Genomic DNA, 16,634 nt, shown 5'->3' on the forward strand with positions numbered 1-16,634 from the left:
TTTGAGATTTTTGGTTCCAACAGCCGTGTCTTTGTGCGATGCAGAGTAGATGAACAGATGATCTCCGCATGTGTGGTTCCCACCGTGAAGCATGGAGGTGGTGTGATGTATTCTGCAGCGATACACCATCCCATCTGGTTTGGGCTTAGTGGGACTATCATTTGTTTTTCAAAAGGACAATGACCCAACACACCTCCAGGCTGTGTAAGGGCTATATGACCAAGGAGAGTGATGGAGTGCTGCATCAGATTACCTTGCCTCCACAATCACCCGACCTCAACCCAATTGAGATGGTTTGGGATGAGTTGGACCACAGAGTGAAGGAAAAGCAGCCAACAAGTGCTCAGCATATGTGGGAACTCCTTCAAGACTGTTGGAAAAGCATTCCTCATGAAGCTGGTTGAGAGAATGCCAAGAGTGCAAAGCTGTCATCAAGGCAAAGGGTGGCTATCATGAAGAATCTCAAATATATTTTGATTTGCTTAACACTTTTTTATTTTTGTTTGTTTTTGATGTCTTCACTATTATTCTACAATGTAGAAAATAGTAAACATTAAGAAAAACCCTTGAATGAGTAGGTGTGTCCAAACTTTTGACTGGTAGCGGTAACCAGAAACCTTCCTGAACAACGGACTTGCGTTTTATATATAAAGGTAGCTGGGCCTAAAGGACTATATGTAAAAAAAAAAAACGTTGTTCAGGTTGTGGGTCAGGGTCCTCCCAGCAGGCCTCAGCAGGAGGTGCTTTATATCAATGTCAATACAATAACAGAATGAAAAAGTAGGAGTCCCACCACAGAGGAGTCCCACCACAGAGGAGTCCCACCACAGAGGAGTCCCACCACAGAGGAGTCCCACCACAGAGGAAGTCCACCACAGAGGAGTCCCACCACAGAGGAGTCCCACCACAGAGGAGTCCCACCACAGAGGAGTCCCACCACAGAGGAGTCCCACCACAGAGGAGTCCCACCACAGAGGAGTCCCACCACAGAGGAGTCCCACCACAGAGGAAGTCCACCACAGAGGAGTCCCACCACAGAGGAGTCCCACCACAGAGGAGTCCACCAAGCTCTTTAGAAAAGAGGGATGAGGGATGGAGAGAGGTCCACTAGGATCAGCAGGCCGAGGACTGTGGGAGGGGCATGGCACGTTCCTTCTTCCTCACTCCGTTCATGTGTGCGTAGGGTGGTGAGTCATTGAAGGCTGGTCGCAGCAGGACCTGGGCGACCGCCTCGGGGCCGTTGGACTCCACCTGTTCTGACGCCCCTGAACTCTGGGCTGAGGAAGGGCCAGGGGCCACTCGGGAGCAGCAGGCCTGGCTGGTGGCCACGAGGGCTGGGGAGCAGGGAGACGAGGGAGCCTGGGGCTGAACCTGCCCAGAGGACGGGGCTGAAGGGGGGGTGGAGCCCAGCGTTAATGGACCGTCGGGGGCCGTGGAGGCTGATGTCTGTTGGGAGGGGGGAGGAGGGGGCTGGTTGGGCAGGGCGGACCCGGAGGTGGTGGGGGGGCAGGGGATGGGGGGCCGTGAAGAGGCAGCTGGGCCTAAAGGAACATTCTTCATGTTTTCTACCTCCATGTCTAACTCCTCTGTGTCTGGAAGCTTGTTCTCTTCGCTGTAAAAGAAACTCATCTCTCTGAACGGTGGCTCCAGCTCCTCCTTGATGCTGTTAATGATCTCCAGAAACGACGGACGCATCTTAGGGTTGTACTGCCAACACATACGCATTAACTCAAACCTGGTAGGAGAGAGAGAGAGAAGTTAGATATTATCTAATGGGTTATACTGCCAACACATTAACTCAAACCTGGTAGGAGAGAGAGAGAGAAGTTAGATATTATCTAATGGGTTATACTGCCAACACATTAACTCAAACCTGGTAGGAGAGAGAGAGAGAAGTTAGATATTATCTAAAGGGTTGTACTGCCAACACATTAACTCAAACCTGGTAGGAGAGAGAGAGAAGTTAGATATTATCTAATGGGTTGTACTGCCAACACATTAACTCAAACCTGGTAGGAGAGAGAGAGAAGTTAGATATTATCTAATGGGTTGTACTGCCAACACATTAACTCAAACCTGGTAGGAGAGAGAGAGAGAAGTTAGATATTATCTAATGGGTGCAGGCAGTAGTTCTTTCAATTCAAGCACCAAAACAGTTCACGTTCCATATCTATACATGTCCACACAAGTGTGTGTGTGTGTGTGTGTGTGTGTGTACAGTAATACTTGTTTTCCAGATAGGGTTGTTTGTGAAGCATTTAAAGTGATGTTATATTTCCCCCTCTGGTCAATAGATGGCAGTATACTAGACATTACATCCTCCAGTCAATAGATGGCAGTATACTAGACATTACAGCCTCCAGTCAATAGATGGCAGTATACTAGACATTACAGCCTCCAGTCAATAGATGGCAGTATACTAGACATTACATCCTCCAGTCAATAGATGGCAGTATACTAGACATTACAGCCTCTAGTCAATAGATGGCAGTATACTAGACATTACAGCCTCCAGTCTATAGATGGCAGTATACTAGACATTACAGCCTCCAGTCAATAGATGGCAGTATACTAGACATTACAGCCTCCAGTCAATAGATGGCAGTATACTAGACATTACAGCCTCCAGTCAATAGATGGTAGTAAACTAGACATTACAGCCTCCAGTCAATAGATGGCAGTATACTAGACATTACATCCTCCAGTCAATAGATGGCAGTATACTAGACATTACAGCCTCCAGTCAATAGATGGCAGTATACTAGACATTACAGCCTCCAGTCAATAGAGCAGAGCCCCAATCTGATGAAACCTAACAGACTACCGGACTGGCAGAGCCCCACGCTGCTGAAACCTAACAGGCTGAACAGGCTACTGGACTGGCAGAGCCCCAAGCTGCTGAAACCTAACAGGCTACCGGACTGGCAGAGCCCCACGCTGCTGAGAGCTAACAGACTACCGGACTGGCAGAGCCCTAAGCTGCTGAAACCTAACAGGCTGAACAGGCTACCGGACTGGCAGACCCCCAAAGAGAAGGCACAGGGAGAAGGAGGTGGTCCAGGGAGAGGAGGAGGTCCAGAGAGAGAAGGAGGTCCAGGGAGAGAAGGAGGTCCAGGGAGAGAAGGAGGTGGTCCAGGGAGAGAAGGAGGTGGTCCAGGGAGAGAAGGAGGTCCAGGGAGAGAAGGAGGTGGTCCAGGGAGAGAAGGAGGTGGTCCAGGGAGAGGAGGAGGTGGTCCAGGGAGAGGAGGAGGAGGTCCAGGGAGAGAAGGAGGTCCAGGGAGAGAAGGAGGTCCAGGGAGAGAAGGAGGTCCAGGGAGAGAAGGAGGTGGTCCAGGGAGAGAAGGAGGTGGTCCAGGGAGAGAAGGAGGTGGTCCAGGGAGAGAAGGAGGTGGTCCAGGGAGAGAAGGAGGTGGTCCAGGGAGAGGAGGAGGAGGAGGTCCAGGGAGAGGAGGAGGTGGTCCAGGGAGAGGAGGAGGAGGTCCAGGGAGAGGAGGAGGAGGTCCAGGGAGAGGAGGAGGAGGTCCAGGGAGAGGAGGAGGAGGTCCAGGGAGAGGAGGAGGAGGTCCAGGGAGAGGAGGAGGAGGTCCAGGGAGAGAAGGAGGTCCAGGGAGAGAAGGAGGTCCAGGGAGAGAAGGAGGTGGTGGTCCAGGGAGAGAAGGAGGTGGTCCAGGGAGAGGAGGAGGTGGTCCAGGGAGAGAAGGAGGTGGTCCAGGGAGAGGAGGAGGTCCAGGGAGAGGAGGAGGAGGTCCAGGGAGAGGAGGAGGAGGTCCAGGGAGAGAAGGAGGTCCAGGGAGAGAAGGAGGTCCAGGGAGAGGAGATGGTGGTGGTGGTCCAGGGAGAGAAGGAGGTCCAGGGAGAGAAGGAGGTGGTGGTCCAGGGAGAGAAGGAGGTCCATGGAGAGGAGATGGTGGTGGTGGTCCAGGGAGAAGAGGTGGTCCAGGGAGAGAAGATGGTGGTGGTGGTCCAGGGAGAAGAGGTGGTCCAGGGAGAAGAGGTGGTCCAGGGAGAGGGGGAGGTGGTGGTCCAGGGAGAGAAGGAGGTCCAGGGAGAGAAGGAGGTGGTGGTCCAGGGAGAGGAGATGGTGGTGGTGGTCCAGGGAGAAGAGGTGGTCCAGGGAGAAGAGGTGGTCCAGGGAGAAGAGGTGGTGGTGGTGGTCCAGGGAGAAGAGGTGGTCCAGGGAGAGGAGGAGGAGGTGGTCCAGGGAGAAGAGGTGGTCCAGGGAGAGGAGGAGGAGGTGGTCCAGGGAGAAGAGGTGGTCCAGGGAGAGGTGGTGGTGGTGGTCCAGGGAGAAGAGGTGGTCCAGGGAGAAGAGGTGGTCCAGGGAGAAGAGGTGGTCCAGGGAGAGGGGGAGGTGGTGGTCCAGGGAGAGAAGGAGGTCCAGGGAGAGAAGGAGGTCCAGGGAGAGGAGATGGTGGTGGTGGTCCAGGGAGAAGAGGTGGTCCAGGGAGAAGAGGTGGTCCAGGGAGAGGAGATGGTGGTGGTGGTCCAGGGAGAAGAGGTGGTCCAGGGAGAGGAGGAGGAGGTGGTCCAGGGAGAAGAGGTGGTCCAGGGAGAGGGGGAGGAGGTGGTCCAGGGAGAAGAGGTGGTCCAGGGAGAAGAGGTGGTCCAGGGAGAGGGGGAGGAGGTGGTCCAGGGAGAAGAGGTGGTCCAGGGAGAGGGGGAGGAGGTGGTCCAGGGAGAAGAGGTGGTCCAGGGAGAAGAGGTGGTCCAGGGAGAGGAGGAGGAGGTGGTCCAGGGAGAAGAGGTGGTCCAGGGAGAGGGGGAGGAGGTGGTCCAGGGAGAAGAGGTGGTCCAGGGAGAAGAGGTGGTCCAGGGAGAGGAGGAGGAGGTGGTCCAGGGAGAAGAGGTGGTCCAGGGAGAAGAGGTGGTCCAGGGAGAAGAGGTGGTCCAGGGAGAAGAGGTGGTCCAGGGAGAGGGGGAGGAGGTGGTCCAGGGAGAGGGGGAGGAGGTGGTCCAGGGAGAGGGGGAGGAGGTGGTCCAGGGAATATACTGTACACACGCACCAATCTAATTCCACAAAATTATGCAAAGTAACCTACATACCGATAAGCCTGACCGGTCAAATATATTTCCATCGAATGGTATTTCCATCAATGGACTAAAAAACATTATTTCGCAAAAGGATTTTTCTTCCCCCGGACAATTGGCCAGCACCAATTTTATTTATCGGCTTTTCAATTTTTTGGGGCAAAAATCCAGATATACCGGGCTAACGGACACCCAGGTGTGTGTGTGCGTGTGTAACTCACAGCATGTCAGGGCAGTTGTCTGGTTTGTCTAGCAGTCCTCCATCCATAACGAAGTGCAGCACCTGCTCATTGGACATCCCCTGGTAGGGCTGCTCTGCTAGTGTGGCTATCTCCCATAATACCACCCCAAAAGACCTGCAGAGAGAGAGGAGACAGGGTTATACACCCTACACACCCTAACCCTATACACCATGACCCTACACACCCTATACACCATGACAACATGACCCTACACACCCTACACACCATGACCCTAAACACCCTACACACCATGACCCTACACACCATGACCCTATACACCATGACCCTACACACCCTATACACCATGACAACATGACCCTACACACCCTATACACCCTGACCCTACACACCATGAACCTACACACCATGACCCTACACACCCTGACCCTACACACCCTGACCCTACACACCATGACCCTACACACATGACTCTACACACCCTGACCCTATACACCAAGACCCTAAACACCCTACACACCATGACCCTACACACCCTACACACCATGACCCTATAAAACCTACACACCATGACACTATACACCCTGACCCTATACACCCTACACACCATGACCCTAAACACCCTACACACCATGACCCTACACACCCTACACACCATGACCCTATAAAACCTACACACCATGACACTATACACCCTGACCCTATACACCCTACACATCCAGACCCTACACACCCTGACCCTATACACCCTGACCCTATACACCATGACCCTATACATCATGACCCTATACATCATGACCCTACACACCATGACCCTACACACCATGACCCTACACACCCTATACACCATGACCCTACACACCATGACCCTACACACCCTACACACCATGACCCTACACACCCTGACCCTAGACCCTATACACCCTGACCCTATACACCCTACACACCATGACACTACACACCTGCCCCTATACACCATGACACTATGCACCATGACCCTACACACCATGACCCTACACACCATGACACTACACACCATGACCCTATACACCTTAACCCTACATACCCTATACAACCTGAAACTTTACACCCTAAACCTACATATCCTATACACCCTGACCCTACACACCCTATACACCATGACCCTATACACCCATCACACCCTGATCCTACACACACTGACCCTACACACCCTGATCCCACACACACTGACCCTACACACACTGACCCTATACACCATGGCCCTACACACCATGACCCTACATACCATGACCCTATACACCCTACACACCATGACCCTACACACCCTGACCCTATACACCATGACCCTACACACATGACTCTACACACCCTGACCCTATACACCAAGACCCTACACACCATGACCCTAAACACCCTACACACCATGACCCTACACACCATGACCCTACACACCCTACACACCATGACCCTATTAAACCTACACACCATGACACTATACACCCTACACACCATGACACTACACACCATGACCCTATACAACCTACACACCATGACACTACACACCATGACCCTACACACCATGACACTATACAGCATGACCCTATACACCCTACACACCCAGACCCTATATACCCTGAAACTATACACCTTAATCCTACATACCCTATGCACCCTAAAACTTTACACCCTAAACCTACACACCCTAACCCTACATATCCTATATACCATGACCCTATACACCTTAACCCTACATACCCTATACACCCTGAAACTTTACACCGTAAACCTACATATCCTATACACCCTGACCCTACACACCCTATACACCATGACCCTATACACCCATCACACCCTGATCCTACACACACTGACCCTACACACCCTGATCCCACACACACTGACCCTACACACACTGACCCTATACACCATGACCCTACACACCATGACCCTACACACCATGACCCTAACACCCTACACACCATGACCCTACACACCCTGACCCTATACACCCTACAAACCCTGACCCTATACACCATGACCCTACACACCCTACACACCATGAGACTATACACCCTGACCCTACACACCATGACACTATACACCCTGACCCTATACACCCTACACACCCTGACCCAATACACCATGACCCTACACACCCTACACACCATGACACTATACACCCTGACCCTACACACCATGACACTATACACCCTGACCCTATACACCCTACACACCATGACACTATACACCCTGACTCTACACACCATGACCCTACACATCCAGACCCTATACACCCTGAAACTATACACCCTAACCCTACATACCCTATACACACCCTAAACCTACACACCCTGACCCTACATAGCATTACACTATACACCCTAACCCTACATATCCTATACACCCGGACCCTACACACCATATACACCATGACCCTACACACCCTGACCCTATACACCCTGACCCTACACACCCTATACAAACTATACACCCAGACCCTACACACCATGACCCTAGGAGGGGTGTCCTCGGATGGGGCCACAGTGTCTCCTGACCCCTCCTGTCTCAGCCTCCAGTATTTATGCTGCAGTAGTTTATGTGTCGGGGGGCTAGGGGCTAGGGTCAGTACTTCTCCTGTCCTATTCGGTGTCCTGTGTGAATCTAAGTGTGTGTTCTCTAATTCTCTCCTTCTCTCTTTCTTTCTCTCGGAGGACCTGAGCCCTAGGACCATGCCCCAGGACTACCTGACATGATGACTCCTTGCTGTCCCCAGTCCACCTGGCCGTGCTGCTGCTCCAGTTTCAACTGTTCTGCCTTATTATTATTCGACCATGCTGGTTATTTATGAACATTTGAACATCTTGGCCATGTTCTGTTATAATCTCCACCCGGCACAGCCAGAAGAGGACTGGCCACCCCACATAGCCTGGTTCTTCTCTAGGTTTCTTCCTAGGTTTTGGCCTTTCTAGGGAGTTTTTCCTAGCCACCGTGCTTCTACACCTGCATTGCTTGCTGTTTGGGGTTTTAGGCTGGGTTTCTGTACAGCACTTTGAGATATCAGCTGATGTACGAAGGGCTATATAAATACATTTGATTTGATTTGATATACACCATGACCCTATACACCCTGACCCTACACACCCTGTACACCATGACCCTATACACCATGACCCTACACACCCTGTACACCATGACCCTGTACACCATGACCCTACACACCCTATACACCATGACCATACACACCATGACCCTACACACCATGACCCTATACACCCTGACCCTATACACCATGACCCTATACACCATGACCCTATACACCATGACCCTATACACCCTGACCCTACACACCATGACCCTACACACCATGACCCTACACACCATGACCCTATACACCATGACCCTATACACCCTGACCCTGCACACCCTATACACCCTGACCCTATACACCATGACCCTACACACTACACATCATGACCCTATACACCCTACACACCATGACCCTATACACCCTATACACCATGACCCTACACCATGACCCTATACACCCTGACCCTATACACCCTGACCCTACACACACCCAATACACCCTGACACTATACACCATACACCCTGACCCAACACATCATGACACTACACACCCTATACACCCTGACCCTATACACCATGACCCTATACACCATGACCCTACACAGCATGACCACCATATACAGCATGACTCTACACACCATGACCCTATACACCATGACCCTGTACACCATGACCCTGTACACCATAGCACTACACATGCTATAAAACATTACTCTATACACCATGACCACCATATACAGCATGACTCTACACACCATGACCCTATACACCACGACCCTATACACCCTGACCCTACACACCCTATACACACCCAATACACCCTGACACTACACATCATGACACTACACACCCTATACACCCTGACCCTATACACCCTGACCCTATACACCATGACCCTATACACCATGACCCTATACACCCTGACCCTATACACCCTGACCCTACACACCCTGACCCTACACACCCTATACACACCCTGACACTATACACCATGACCCTATACACCATGACCCTATACACCATGACCACCATATATTTACACCATGACTCTATACACCATGACCCTATACACCCTGACCCTACACACCCTGACCCTACACACCCTATACACACCCTGACACTATACACCATGACCCTATACACCATGACCCTATACACCATGACCACCATATATTTACACCATGACTCTATACACCATGACCCTATACACCATGACCCTATACACCATGACCCTATACACCATGACCACCATATATTTACACCATGACTCTATACACCATGACCCTATACACCATGACCCTATACACCATGACCCTATACACCATGACCACCATATATTTACACCATGACTCTATACACCATGACCCTATACACCATGACCCTATACACCATGACCCTATACACCATGACCACCATATATTTACACCATGACTCTATACACCATGACCCTATACACCCTGACCCTATACACCATGACCCTATACACCATAGCACTACACATGCTATAAACCATGACTCGATACACCCTACACACCATGACCCTACACACCCTGACCCTACACACCCTATACACGCTGACCCTACACACCCTATACACGCTGACCCTAAACACCCTACACACCATGACCCTACACACCCTACACACTATACACCCTATACACCCTGACCCTAAACACCCCACACACCATGACCCTACACACCCTATACACCCTATACACCCTGACCCTACACGCGTGTGTGTGTGTGTGTGTGTGTGTGTGTGTGTGTGTGTGTGTGTGTGTGTGTGTGTGAGAGAGGAAGTGTGTGTGATCAGAGGTGTATGCGTGTATTTTCTGGGTCCGCTCTGTAATCTGGCCAGGGAGAGTGTCGCGTCGTAGTGTCGGGTCGTTTCCTTCTCACAAGAAACAATCAGCATTAAGAGGACCGTTAAAGCTACCCACTCCCCTATTGGTCCCCCCAGACTCCCCCTCCCCAGTCCTCAAGCCCTGGAGGACATGAAGAAAAGAGGATAAATGTAGAGAAGTTACTAGAGGAGAGGAGTAATATAGAGGAGTTACTGGAGGAGAGGAGTAATATAGAGGAGTTACTGGAGGAGAGGAGTAATGCAGAGGAGTTACTGGAGGAGAGGAGTAATGTAGAGGAGTTACTGGAGGAGAGGAGTAATGTAGAGGAGTAATGTAGAGAAGTTACTGGAGGAGAGGAGTAATGTAGAGGAGTTACTGGAGGACAGGAGTAATGTAGAGGAGTTACTGGAGGAGAGGAGTAATGCAGAGGAGTTACTGGAGGAGAGGAGTAATGTAGAGGAGTTACTGGAGGAGAGGAGTAATGTAGAGGAGTTACTGGAGGACAGGAGTAATGTAGAGGAGTTACTGGAGGAGAGGAGTAATGTAGAGGAGTTACTGGAGGAGAGGAGTAATATAGAGGAGTTACTGGAGGAGAGGAGTAATGTAGAGGAGTTACTGGGGGAGAGGAGTAATATAGAGGAGTTACTGGAGGAGAGGAGTAATGCAGAGAAGTTACTGGAGGAGAGGAGTAATGTAGAGGAGTTACTGGAGGAGAGGAGTAATGTAGAGGAGTTACTGGAGGAGAGGAGTAATGTAGAGGAGTTACTTGAGGAAAGGAGTAATGTAGAGGAGTTACTGGAGGAGAGGAGTAATGTAGAGGAGTTACTGGAGGAGAGGAGTAATGTAGAGGAGTTACTGGAGGAGAGGAGTAATGTAGAGGAGTTACTGGGGGAGAGGAGTAATATAGAGGAGTTACTGGAGGAGAGGAGTAATGTAGAGAAGAGATATTTACTGTAGTGTGCTGTAGTAGTGTACTGTTTATATAAACGGTAGTGAGACGTACTGGCCAGCTCTGCTTTAAACAGACAGACAGAAGCTGGAATGGGACTTGTGTTCCACTCCCTCTCAAAACATCAGGCTAAATGGCTTCCCAAGAGGGGACCACATGGAGAGAGGGGTTCAGGCTCTTCTACAAGGTTGGCTCCATTCCTTTTAAATGTAGTCCCTCCTGGAAGTGAAATAAATTGCTCCATCCTCATTGAAATGAGAAGGTGAATGGATGAATGGTGCAGTTACCAGACATCAGAGGTGGTGGTGAACACTCCATCTTTAAGGGACTCGGGGGACATCCATCGGACCGGCAGCAACCCCTTTCCTCCTTTACGGTAGTAGTCTGTCTCATAGATGTCTCTGGTCATACCAAAATCTACTCACACACAGGGAAGAATGACTTAACATGCACGTAGAAAAACACTGTCCACATCAATATACGAGGCTAAATTACAAGTCTAATAGAATTGTAATTCTTTAGTAGGAAGTCTGTCTGTTCTTACCACCTATCTTGACGGTGTAGTCGTCTGCCACCATACAGTTCCTGGCGGCCAGGTCTCTGTGGACAAACTTGTTAGCGTTGAGATAAGACATCCCATCAGCTATCTCCCCAGCCATCTGAATAATCTTCTTCAGAGGAGGGAGGTTGAGACTGTAGGACTGGGACGGCTGTCGGGAGGAGAGAGAGGAGGTTAGAGTCCATCTGAATAATCTCCTTTAGAGGAGGGAGGTTGAGATTGTAGGACTGGGACGGCTGTAGGGGAGGAGAGAGAGCAGGTTAGAGTCCATCTGAATAATCTCCTTCAGAGGAGGGAGGTTGAGACTGTAGGACTGGGACAGCTGTAGGGGAGGAGAGAGAGCAGGTTAGAGTCCATCTGAATAATCTCCTTTAGAGGAGGGAGGTTGAGACTGTAGGACTGGGACAGCTGTAGGGGAGGAGAGGAGAGAGAGGAGGTTAGAGTCCATCTGAATAATCTCCTTTAGAGGAGGGAGGTTGAGACTGTAGGACTGGGACGGCTGTAGGGGAGGAGAGAGAGGAGGTTAGAGTCCATCTGAATAATCTCCTTTAGAGGAGGGAGGTTGAGACTGTAGGACTGGGACGGCTGTCGGGAGGAGAGAGGAGAGAGAGGAGGTTAGAGTCCATCTGAATAATCTTCCTCAGAGGAGGGAGGTTGAGACTGTAGGACTGGGGCGGCTGTCGGGAGGAGAGAGGAGAGAGAGGAGGTTAGAGTCCATCTGAATAATCTTCTTCAGAGGAGGGAGGTTGAGACTGTAGGACTGGGACGGCTGTTGGGAGGAGAGAGAGGAGGTCAGAGTCCATCTGAATAATCTTCTTCAGAGGAGGGAGGTTGAGACTGTAGGACTGGGACGGCTGTTGGGAGGAGAGAGAGGAGGTCAGAGTCCATCTGAATAATCTTCTTCAGAGGAGGGAGGTTGAGACTGTAGGACTGGGACGGCTGTAGGGGAGGAGAGAGAGGAGGTTAGAGTCCATGTGGGAGCTGAGGTGGGTACGGTAGAGGACAGAGTAGGAAAGTTCAGGTCGGGAGATCGGATGAGGTATTGAAGGGTTAGGGTGTAGAGTAGGGCTAGGTAATGTAAGGGCCTGTCACGCAATGGCGTCGGAGGGGATGGCTGCCGGTTTACAGGCTCCTAAGCAATTGTGTGTTTTTTCGCATTGTTTGTAACTTATTTTGAGAATAATGTTGATGCTACCGTCTCGTAAGACCGGAAAGAGCTTCTGGATAGCAGAACAGTAATTACTCACCTCAAACTGGACAAAGATCTTTAATTTAATGAGTCGGACGCGATGGATATACTGTTTCTCCCAGACCAGGCCCAAATCCCTGTCACTCGCGTGAAGAAAAGATGGAGATACAGGGGATGTAGTTCAGGGTGCCTTGTGAGGATTCGTAAGCGAGTGGGTAACCCGCCTCCATCTATTAGCGAACGTACAATCACTGGAGAATAAACTGGATAAACTCTGTTCAAGATTGTCCTACCAACAGGACATTAAAAACTGTAATATCTTATGTTTCACCGAGGCGTGGCTGAATGACGACACTGATAAGGATAATATTCAGTGTGCTGGGTTTTCCGTGCATCAGCAGGACAGAACAGCTTAGTCTGGTAAGACGAGGGGTGGTGTGTGTCTACTTGTCAATTACAGCTGGTGCGCGATGTCTAATATTACGGAAGTCTCGAGATATTACTCACCAGAGGTAGAGTTTCTTTTTACATTGTTTTTATTGACCTTTATTTAACCAGGTAGGCCAGTTGAGAACACCTTTATTTAACCAGGTAGGCCAGTTGAGAACAAGTTCTCATTTACAACCGCGACCTGGTCAAGATAAAGCAAAGCAGTTCGACACAGACAACACAGAGTTACACATGGGATACACAGGACAGTCAATAACGCAATAGGAAAAAAGATATACACTGCTCAAAAAAATAAAGGGAACACTAAAATAACACATCCTAGATCTGAATGAATGAAATATTCTTATTAAATACTTTTTTCTTTACATGTGCTGAATGTGCTGACAACAAAATCACACAAAAATTATCAATGGAAATCAAATTTATCAACCCATGGAGGTCTGGATTTGGAGTCACACTCAAAATTAAAGTGGAAAACCACACTACAGGCTGATCCAACTTTGATGTAATGTCCTTAAAACAAGTCAAAATGAGGCTCAGTAGTGTGTGTGGCCTACACGTGCCTGTATGACCTGGGCATGCTCCTGATGAGGTGGCAGATGGTCTCCTGATGGATCTCCTCCCAGACCTGGACTAAAGCATCCGCCAACTCCTGGACAGTCTGTGGTAGAACGTGGAGTTGGTGGATGGAGCGAGACATGATGTCTCAGATGTGCTCAATTGGATTCAGGTCTGGGGAACGGGCGGGCCAGTCCATAGCATCAATGCCTTCCTCTTGCAGGAACTGCTGACACACTCCAGCCACATGAGGTCTAGCATAGTCTTGCATTAGGAGGAACCCAGGGCCAACCGCACCAGCATATGGTCTCACAAGGGGTCTGAGGATCTCATCTCGGTACCTAACGGCAGTCAGGCTACCTCTGGCGAGCACATGGAGGGCTGTGCGGCCCCCCAAAGAAATGCCACCCCACACCATGACTGACCCACCGCCAAACCGGTCATGCTGGAGGATGTTGCAGGTAGCAGAACGTTCTCCACGGTGTCTCCAGACTGTCACGTCTGTCACATGTGCTCAGTGTGAACCTGCTTTCATCTGTGAAGAGCACAGGGCGCCAGTGGCGAATTTGCCAATCTTGGTGATCTCTGGCAAATGTCAAACGTCCTGCACGGTGTTGGGCTGTAAGCACAACCCCCACCTGTGGACGTCGGGCCCTCATACCACCCTCATGGAGTCTGTTTCTGACCGTTTGAGCAGACACATGCACATTTGTGGCCTGCAGGAGGTAATTTTGCAGGACTCTGGCAGTGCTCCTCCTGCTCCTCCTTGCACAAAGGCAGAGGTAGAGGTCCTGCTGCTGGGTTGTTGCCCTCCTACGGCCTCCTCCACGTCTCCTGATGTACTGGCCTGTCTCCTGGTAGCGCCTCCATGCTCTGGACACTACGCTGACAGACACAGCAAACCTTCTTGTCACAGCTCGCATTGATGTGCCGTCCTGGATGAGCTGCACTACCTGAGACACTTGTGTGGGTTGTAGACTCCGTCTCATGCTACCACTAGAGTGAAAGCACCGCCAGCTTTCAAAAGTGACCAAAACATCAGCCAGGAAGCATAGGAACTGAGAAGTGGTCTGTGGTACCACCTGCAGAACCACTCCTTTATTGGGGGTGTCTTGCTAATTGCCTATAATTTCCACCTGTTGTCTATTCCATTTGCACAACAGCATGTGAAATGTATTGTCAATCAGTGTTGATTCCTAAGTGGACAGTTTGATTTCACAGAAGTGTGATTGACTTGGAGTTACATTGTGTTGTTTAAGTGTTCCCTTTATTTTTTTGAGCAGTGTATATACATTGTGTGCAAATGAGGTAAGATTAGGGAGGTAAGGCAATAAATAGGCTGTAGTAGCGAAGTAATTACAATTTAGCAATTAAACACTGGAGTGATAGATGTGCAGAAGATGAATGTGCAAGTAGAGACACTGCAAAGGAGCAAAATAAAATAAATAACAATATGGGGATGAGGTAGTTGGATGGGCTATTTACAGATGGGCTATTTACAGATGGGCTATTTACAGATGGGCTATGTACAGGTGCAGTGATCCGTGAGCTGATCTGACACCTGGTGCTTAACGTTAGTGAGTTAGATATGAGTCTCCAGCTTCAGTGATTTTTGCAATTCGTTCCAGTCATTGGCAGCAGACAACTGGAAGGAAAGATGACCAAAGGAGGAATTGGCTTTGGGGGTGACCAGTGAAATATACCTGCTGGAGTGCGTGCTACGGGTGGGAGCTGCTATGGTGACCAGTGAGCTGAGATAAGGTCAGGCTTTACCTAGCAGAGACTTATAGATGACCTGGACCCAGTGGGTTTGGCGACGAATATGAAGCGAGGGGCAGCCAACGAGAGCATACAGGTTGCAGTGGTGGGTAATATATGGGGCTTTGGTGACAAAACGGATGGCACTGTGATTACTCAGCAAATTGGATGCAGTCAGTGTTGGAAGCTATTTTATAAATGACATCGCCAAAGTCAAGGATCGGTAGAATAGTCAGTTTTACGAGGGTATGTTTAGCAGAATGAGTGAAGGATGCTTTGTTGCAAAATAGGAAGCCGATTCTAGACTAATTTTGGATTGGAGATGCTTAATGTGAGTCTGGAAGGAGAGTTTACAGTCTAACCAGAAACCTAGGTATTTGTAGTTGTCCACATATTCTAAGTCAGAACCGTCCAGAGTAGTGATGCTTGACGGGCGGGCAGCGATCGGTTGAAGAGCATGCATTTAGTTTTACTTGCATTTAAGAGCAGTTGGAGGCCACGGAAGGAGAGTTGTATGGCATCTGGAGGTTAGTTAACACAGTGTCCAAAGAAGGGCCAGATGTATACAGAAGTATCATCATGATAAACTGTTGACCACACTTTCGAGTCGTCTATTTACCACCACAAACCGATGCTGGCATTAAGACCACACTCAATGAGCTGGATAAGGCCACTCAACCAGCTGGATAAGGCCACTCAACCAGCTGGATAAGGCCACTCAACCAGCTGGATAAGGCCACTCAACCAGCTGGATAAGGCCACTCAACCAGCTGGATAAGGCCACTCAACCAGCTGTATAAGGCCACTCAACCAGCTGTATAAGGCCACTCAACCAGCTGTATAAGGCCATAAGCAAACAAGAAAATGCTCATCCAGAAGCAGCGCTCCTAGTGGCCGGGGACTTTAATGCAGGGAAACTTAAATCAGTTTGACCTCATTTCTATCAGTATATTAAATGTACAACCAGAGGGAAAAACTCTAGACCATCTTTACCCCACACACCGAGACACATACAAAGCTCTCCCTCGCC

At 49.9% G+C, this 16,634-nt stretch overlaps 1 protein-coding gene across 2 annotated transcripts in view; it reads right to left on the reverse strand.

The window, feature by feature from the left end:
* Positions 1-478: 478 nt before the first annotated feature.
* Positions 479-16,634, reverse strand: part of LOC110516588 (insulin-like growth factor 1 receptor) — a 136,126-nt gene continuing 119,970 nt past the window's right edge. Inside the window, exons 19-22 of one of the 2 annotated variants that reach the window (XM_036963725.1) lie at positions 11,635-11,800; positions 11,378-11,507; positions 5,250-5,384; positions 479-1,735 (exon numbers count right to left, since the gene is read on the reverse strand). In XM_036963725.1, coding sequence (XP_036819620.1) covers positions 1,114-1,735; positions 5,250-5,384; positions 11,378-11,507; positions 11,635-11,800 — 1,053 coding nt within the window. In that variant the 3' untranslated portion in view covers positions 479-1,113. Of the gene's footprint in view, positions 1,736-5,249; positions 5,385-11,377; positions 11,508-11,634; positions 11,801-12,333; positions 12,589-16,634 lie in introns of those variants that run through there. The other variant, XM_036963726.1, reaches the window with a different exon arrangement.

Source organism: Oncorhynchus mykiss, chromosome 26 (genome assembly GCF_013265735.2).
Source record: "Oncorhynchus mykiss isolate Arlee chromosome 26, USDA_OmykA_1.1, whole genome shotgun sequence".
Taxonomy (NCBI): domain Eukaryota; kingdom Metazoa; phylum Chordata; class Actinopteri; order Salmoniformes; family Salmonidae; genus Oncorhynchus; species Oncorhynchus mykiss.